The 7,526-nt window shown below is 41.9% G+C and overlaps 1 protein-coding gene across 14 annotated transcripts in view; it reads left to right on the forward strand.

Moving 5' to 3' along the window:
* SGMS1 (sphingomyelin synthase 1) overlaps nucleotides 1-4,201 on the forward strand; it is a 262,876-nt gene extending 258,675 nt beyond the window's left edge. For all 14 annotated transcript variants that reach the window (XM_036336722.1, XM_036336729.1, XM_036336724.1 and 11 more), the window contains 2 exons: nucleotides 1,713-1,879; nucleotides 2,576-4,201. In XM_036336722.1, coding sequence (XP_036192615.1) covers nucleotides 1,713-1,879; nucleotides 2,576-2,755 — 347 coding nt within the window. In that variant the 3' untranslated portion in view covers nucleotides 2,756-4,201. The remainder of the gene's footprint in view (nucleotides 1-1,712; nucleotides 1,880-2,575) is intronic.
* The last annotated feature ends 3,325 nt before the right edge of the window (nucleotides 4,202-7,526 follow it).

Below are 7,526 nucleotides of genomic sequence, written 5' to 3' on the forward strand. Positions count from 1 at the left end.
ACGGAGCATGCCGTGAGCCACCTTCCATCGGTCAGAGATGGGGTGCCTGCTGACGGCTTGTCCCAGCCGGGCAGTGTCACCTTATCCTTTCTGGAGGGAGAAACCACTCTGGCAGCAGCTTGCAAGATGGATCGGAGAAGGAGAAGACTGGAGACCAGGAGAAAAGTTAGGAGTCTGCTGCTGTAATCCAGTACAGGATGGTGGTGGTCAGACTACCAGATGGCATTGGAGATGGAGAGAAGTAGAAGGACCGGAGGGAGATTGACCAAGAAGGGTCGTCAGTTAGATTGTGGAGGTTCAGAAGACAGGTGGTAGAATGAAGGGTGAATGCCCAGGTTTGGTCTTAAGAAAAACTAAGCTAGGCGACACAACAGAAGAATAGAAGATGGGCTTCGGGGCACTGACCAAATAGAGCAAATTCTAACAATGTCTATTCAGAATTGTCAGGGCGTGATCAAGCCTTTGTACTAGGATGTAACTGGGCTCAGAACATGGGAACAGAATGGGTCTGATGTCAGTGGGCCTGGAGGAGGGATTTCTGGCCCCTGCTGCTTGGTACCTGAAATCCTTTAATGGGATTAAGCCTTATCCTTCTGGAAGATAATAAAGCAATGTGCTATATTGGGTCACAAACACTGATTTTTGAATCCTGCTGCTATCACTATCTCGGTGACGTTGGGGAAAACATTTAACCTTTCTAAGTCTTGGTTTCTACATCTTTAAAATGAGGTACTGATAGCTATTTAATGGGTGAGGGAGAGGAGGTAAAAACTAAAATAGATGGACACTTATAATAGTGTTGCATGAAGAATGAATATTTGTTGCTATGTTGTTAAGGTATCAAATACAAATTTTCCTGGAAATGGAAGAGTACATACACTAAGACCCCTATCCTGACCCTCCATTTAAAATTGCAAACCACCCTTCACCCTTCTGACTCTGCTTATCCTATTCAACTTTATTTTTCCATAGCATTTAAGACCCCTAACATAGCATATAATTTTCTTATTTATCATAATTATTTTTTATTGTCTCTCCCCCCTACTGGGAAGGGATCTCCCCACAAAGGCAGGCTTTTTGCCTGTTTTGTACATTGATCTCAGTGCCTAGAGCAGTTCCCATCCCAGGCACATTGTACATGCTCAGAAAATATTGGTTGACTGAATGAGCTATTGATTCTTGGACCCCTTGAGAATCTAATAAAATCCTGCAATTTCTCCCCTGGAATGGGAGGGCGGGTAGATTACATTCAAACTATTGTTTGCCTAGAATTTCAGACCATCTATTGAGAAAACAAGGCTGACAGGCCCACACTAATGGAGATGTTGGTGCTTCCCTCATGTGATTTTCCAGTGGAGGCACAGACAGTGTTTAGTATCTGACACTGCCCTACCGCTGGGAATGCACTTGGACTGGAATTCCCAGGCATTTGGATTTTCTCTGATTTGTATTTGAAAAGGTGGAAATCTCAAAGACTCAGCTATATGAGTCAACAACCAAATATGAAATACTATTGCTAGTAAAAATGCTTTATAAAGTAAGATGCTCCTATTCTAACACTGGTTACAGATAAACTAAGATTTGATAGCCAAAGAGGTTTGCAAAAGGAAGGACATGAGGAAATTGCACTCACAATGGTGGTAGAGTATGTGATTGGGTGCCCTTAGTGGTACTTGAATAGTGGGATTATTGCAAATTTCTCCTCTCTTCAGATTCCCCTCGACGACTCTGGTGGTATCACTGGATTTGCTGGCTTCTCAGCGTAGTTGGAATCTTCTGTATTCTCTTAGCGCATGACCACTACACTGTGGACGTGGTGGTGGCATATTACATCACTACAAGACTCTTCTGGTGGTACCACACTATGGCCAATCAGCAAGTGAGCTTCCCCCCATTTGGTTTTCGCGTCTTTTGCTCCTGGGTTGGTGTTACTGACATGGCAGGGGAATAGTACAAAGGATCTACAGATGCCTTAGTTTTCACTTTTCTTAAGAGATAGTCAACTATGACTATGTTATCTTTCGTGATGCTGATGCACTTAAAAATAAAAAATGACCAAGAAATGTGTTACTAATGGCATAGGAAATTGCATCCTGTTAAACAAATACCACATTCTCATTGTCCCTGAAAATATTTACTAACTTGTGCCCACCTGTTGCTTGATTTGCATTCCTACCCTTGGCCCCTCACCAGCTTAATATTTAACATTAAGTTTGTCCATTTTCATTGTAGAAGAGCGAGTAACTAAGAAGCTAATTGAGGTGTTTATTTCTAGACAAGAGGCTGAGTAAGCCACAGGTTTTCCTTGCACTCCTGGAATTGGAGTTACTTGTTTTTCTACTAGGGTGTTTCCCAGTGTGCAGATGAGTGCCAAGTGTAGAATGGTGGTGTGACTGTGAAACTGGGGTGAGGGTGGACATGGAGCCAGTCTGGGGCCCTTTGTGCATTTTAATATTAAAAAAAAAAACTGATCTTAAAGTGAAAGGTCATGAGAAAAAATTCGTATATTCCCTTTGGGGCTGGAACAAGTTAATTGCTCTTACTGACTTGGTCTTTCCTTTCTTTATTGTCTTAGGTGCTCAAAGAAGCTTCCCAGATGAACCTCTTGGCCCGGGTGTGGTGGTACAAGCCATTTCAGTACTTTGAAAAGAATGTCCAAGGAATTGTACCTCGATCTTACCATTGGCCCTTCCCCTGGCCAGTAGTCCACCTCAGTAGGCCAGTTAAATACAGCCGGTTGGTGAATGACACATAACAGCTGTGCAAAGTGGGGGAACGAGGACCTGTCCGAAGTGCTAAGAACTCCACGAGAGAAGATGCCATAAAATAAACACCTCCCTAATCCCACTATCTTTCAGCAGTTACCTTGACTTAACCTATTGAGTTACCTGGTCAGCACTGTGATCTTCTTTTTCTCTCCAAAGGACCTGCGTTGGACAACAATAAAGAAAATCTAACCTATCATGCACTGTACACAGTTCCTGTTCATAAGTCTGGGATTTACATAACCCACAACCACCATGTTCCTTTGTATATGATGCAACAGCATAAATGTAAGCTTTTGTATCCTAAGTTCTGTTTTTTCCAGTCACATCTGGAAATAAAGCGTATTATTTTTCTTGGGAAAACATACTTTTCATATCTCTTGCCCCAAAGATTGGGCTGTAAGCCATTTTCTAGCAAATGTCTCTATGAAGGTTTCTAAGTACCTGAATGGGGTCTGATTCTGAAATCTTTCTACCTGTTGCACCGATAGTCAAAAATGACAGACACAGAAAGGTTTAGTAACTTTGGGTTTTGTAAAATCAGCAGAGACAGTGTGTCAAAAAGTGCAAAAAAAAAAAAAAAAAAAAATTCTGTTATAAAGTGATTTTCTAAGTATTTCCTAACTTTATTTTTCAAATGATGTTATGAAAACCAAATTTCAAGATTTTTACATGTCAAAGAGAAGAGAGTTAAAATTTAAAAATGCTTCTTGGGAGAGAAATTTGTCTATGTTTCTAGTGCCTTTCTTGTCTTGATTGTATGGTCAGTAGGCAATCTTAAAAAAATGTTTTTATTTAAAGTATTCCATGAAAATATAAATGTATGTATACACTACTAAATTTTGCATTTATAGCTAAATTAAATCAGAAGACTGCTTATGGCTTTTCAGTTGCTCTGAATTACAGACTGGGGGGAGGGGGGAACGGGTAATCAGAAAGTCAGAGCCGGCTCTCATATTGTGAGCCTGCGGCAACGACATGACCCACTTACACTATTTTACCTATTTGGTGGTTCAATTTTAACTCTACAATGAAAACAGCCATGAATACTTCTTTTTTTAAAAGCGAGTTTTGAAAATGATCACTTAACTAAAACTTGAAAGCTATAAATTAGTTATCCATACTCTCATGACAATTTTGTTGGTGAACAACAAAAAAGAGATCTATTTCTTTAAAATATATTTGTGCAGAAACTGCATGTAATTCTAAGTTTTGCTCCTAACAAAAGGATGTTTGGGGAAGTATTCTATTCTATACTTGCCAATGTGGAGAACAAAATAGTTTTTTAAGAATGAAGAATTATATATATCCATTCTGTATTTTACGTGCAGCAGAATTATCTTCCGTAGGGTTGTTTTTTTTGTGTGTATTCACAAGGTGATATTTGTATTGTAAAACAATAATGGTGAAGGAAATAAAAAGGCTTTTAAAATTTGGTTTGTTTTAAATCTTTGTAAAGTTATTATTCCAGAGAGTATACTGATATCTTAACAGCTTACCTAGATCGTAAATTAATCAAAATGCACTTTTTAATAAAACTGATACTTAAAAAATAAGTGGCTATTTCTAATGTGTTCACATTGTTCATGGAAGTCCTACATGAAATCATTAAAGCAAGGTAAGAGGCTCCGTTTCAGAATTTCATCACTTGAGTTTTTCTTTGTGTGTATGTGTGTTTTTATGTTTGGTTGGTTTTTTTGAGGTAATCATGTTTCCTTTCTCTTGAGATTCCTTAAAACCTACTCTAAACTTCAGTGTGAGTGCACTTTTACACTTGAACCTTGAATGACTTGGGGTTTTTCCTGCAACAGTGGAAAATTCTTCATGGAACTATGACTTATAGTCAGCCCTTTGCATCCAAGGATATGAAGGACCAACTGTTCTTTGTTTTTTAAATCCATGTCATTTCTAGGAAGAACTTCATGCTTTCTCAATTGCAACCCTTAAAATCAGTGTTACCATCTACCTTTGTGCCACTTGACAAGAAAAACCATGCAACTATGAGAACTACGGACTCTGGAGACCACAGTGGATCGTGTAGGTATCTGCTTGCTTGTAGGAACCAAAAAGACTTGGGGACTGGATACTTAGAAGCTACTAGGATGCACTTATTTCTGTGTAACTTGTGTTAAACCTTCAGGAAAGGTTTGCTAGTTGAAAGGATCAATGATGAGCCGCTCCACTGTTTACTCTCATGAAGAATGAGAGTAATTGCCTGGGGGAAGAAGACACCCCAGGAGAAAGTGGGTTATGTATGGCATATCCAGTAGAGTTTGCATTGGAGGCTCAGAAGAAGTAAGTGGGTTTGAATCCAAACTCTGCTGCTTGTAGGCACTATTTTTGGCCACTTTTCTCTGAGCCTCACTTTTCTCACTTAACAGAAAATAGAGATGATTTTACCTCTTCTGTGTAAGGTGGGACAGTGATGAGGCCTGCGTGCAAGGTAAGTGCTCAGTAAACAACCACTGTCTTTACAGAGAGGAATGTGAGCGAGAGAAAGATGAACACGAGGCCCCTGGGAGCCAAGGAAGAAGCCTCATCCAAACTCTGGCCTCCGCCAGAAAGGGAGAGCTAGGCCGGATTAAGAAACCACGCCTGGCCTCGGCCTGTATTTGAACTTCTGAGTATGTATGATCAGTAGTCTGGACCTATTGACACCTTACTACCCTCGGTAAAATACTTGCTCTAGTATTCTGAACATCTGATGTGTGTGCTCAGTGGTGGTTTGAAGTATTGGCCAATGCTGAAACAGCGTGACACAGTCTTCTTGGATGATAAGCCAGGGTAGCAATGAGGCAAAAACGTGGCTACCATGGTTTATCGGTGCCTGGAGTCTGCTCCCCTGGCCAGCTCTGTGTTGGCACATGGAGCAGCTGGTACCGTTTGAATTGCTTTCCGCTAATGGAATTAGCATGACAGGGAAGGGGAGACAGGGTTCAGCCAAAGCAATGTCTTCCATGCGTTCTCTAAAGAGCCTGTGTGCACGGAAAGGCACATGTTGGGTTTCCCACTGGGGATGTGTAGCAATGCTCCTAGAATGTTTCAGCGCGATCTGATTGTTTCAATGGGTGTTTGTTTTGAAGGCTTCTCTGAAATCGTTGGCTGTGAGGCCACAATCAGATCATCGCCAGGCTTATGGAACATTTGTTTATCACAAGCCTTTGGCCAAGGGAGCCTTTGACCTCTGGCTGGTGTTAGGCTGTGATAGGGCCCTGGCAGCGGTAAGGAGTGAGGATACAATGTGTTCCCAGCACAGATTTCCTTTGCACAGCAGGCAACCTTACGCGCTTCAGCAAGCCTTGCAGGCTTCATACCAGAGGCGGGCAGATGAGCTTGCAGGCGTTTGCTAGCTGTTTCTCCACAGGCTCCAGGGATGAACATGTAAAGCAAACGGCTTGAAAAGGAATCGTGTCCAATGAGTGCTGCTGGCACAGTGCTGGCTTTGGAAGCGTCGCTGGCCCCGGATGCTGGAGCCCATTCCTGGGCTCGTGAGTGGACCCCAGATGCTTGCACAGAGCTTGTTGTCCCTTCCCGGGCAGCTCACAGTGGACACTCAGAATCCCCTGCCCACGAGGTCACCTAACGAAGCTTTTTCCCTGAGGCTCCTGGGTCCTGAGCACCTGAAGGCAGAGCGCCTGAAGCAAGGCATGTAGCCGGAGGTGGTGTTCCTTGTTCTTCACAGTCCTCTGAACCGACTGTCCAACACACCGCACAAGTTGTTGAGGGTGGCGGTGGCGATAGTTCTTCCTTTGGGAGAGAAAATGTCAATATATTCGGCACACATAACCCCTACCTGCTATTAGCATTCGCCAAGAGTAAATTCAAACAAAAAGTCACCAAAATTAGATGGGGAAGTATCCAAAATGTCACTGTAACACATGTTGAGAGTGGAGAACTGTGACAATTTGGCTTTCTGTAGATCTGGGCTAGGAAACTGGTTTAATTTCTCAAGATGTTCAGGGCTTAATCACCAATTAAAACCAGAAGCAACAATGAATACGTTCCAGCCCTAGGAAGTCCATTTTCCTCTTGGAGCGGGCCAAATCCACTTCCTTCTCATTTGACAAAAAACAAGGAATTAATGGCAGTCTTTTATGGGTGTTAGAAGGTCAGAGCAGGAAAGGCAGCCAAGCTCACTAGAAAGACCTGCTGGTTTCTGTTCGGATGTACAGCAGCTTGCTTCCTAAGCTCAGGACTGAAGGGAAAGGAGCTGGTAGGAATGGGGCTGAAGCCCAGGGGACAGAGTCCCTGGGTGGTGGCCCCGCAGGACAGGTGGATGCTGGGTACAGGACAACGTGAAGTTCTCTGTTGCCCAGCTCGCTCGCTCTCTATACCACACACACACACACACACACACAAGTTCAGCATTTGTATCAGTATATTTAAGGCTGTAATAAATCTCTCCTTAAAGGAATCTACTTACATTTCATTAAGCTAGTATTTTCTAAATTTATTTGGCCTTGAAACCCTTTTTGTACAAACCTTTTCTCCCTCTAACATTTTATTATGAAAAATTTTAAGTGTACACTACATTTTTAAGAATTTTACAATAAGAACCCATACAGTATTAATCATTATTTTATTAACTCTCTTTATCACATATCAATCCATTTGTCTATCTTTATCCATGAATCAATTTTTTATTTTTTGTTAATCCTATCTAAGGATATTTTTTCCATTGATTTTAGAGAGAGTGGAAGGGAGGGAGAGTTGCTGGGGATCGAACCTGCAACCCAGGTACCTGCCCTTGACTGGGAATCA

Source organism: Myotis myotis, unplaced genomic scaffold, assembly GCF_014108235.1.
Source record: "Myotis myotis isolate mMyoMyo1 unplaced genomic scaffold, mMyoMyo1.p scaffold_m19_p_15, whole genome shotgun sequence".
NCBI lineage: Eukaryota > Metazoa > Chordata > Mammalia > Chiroptera > Vespertilionidae > Myotis > Myotis myotis.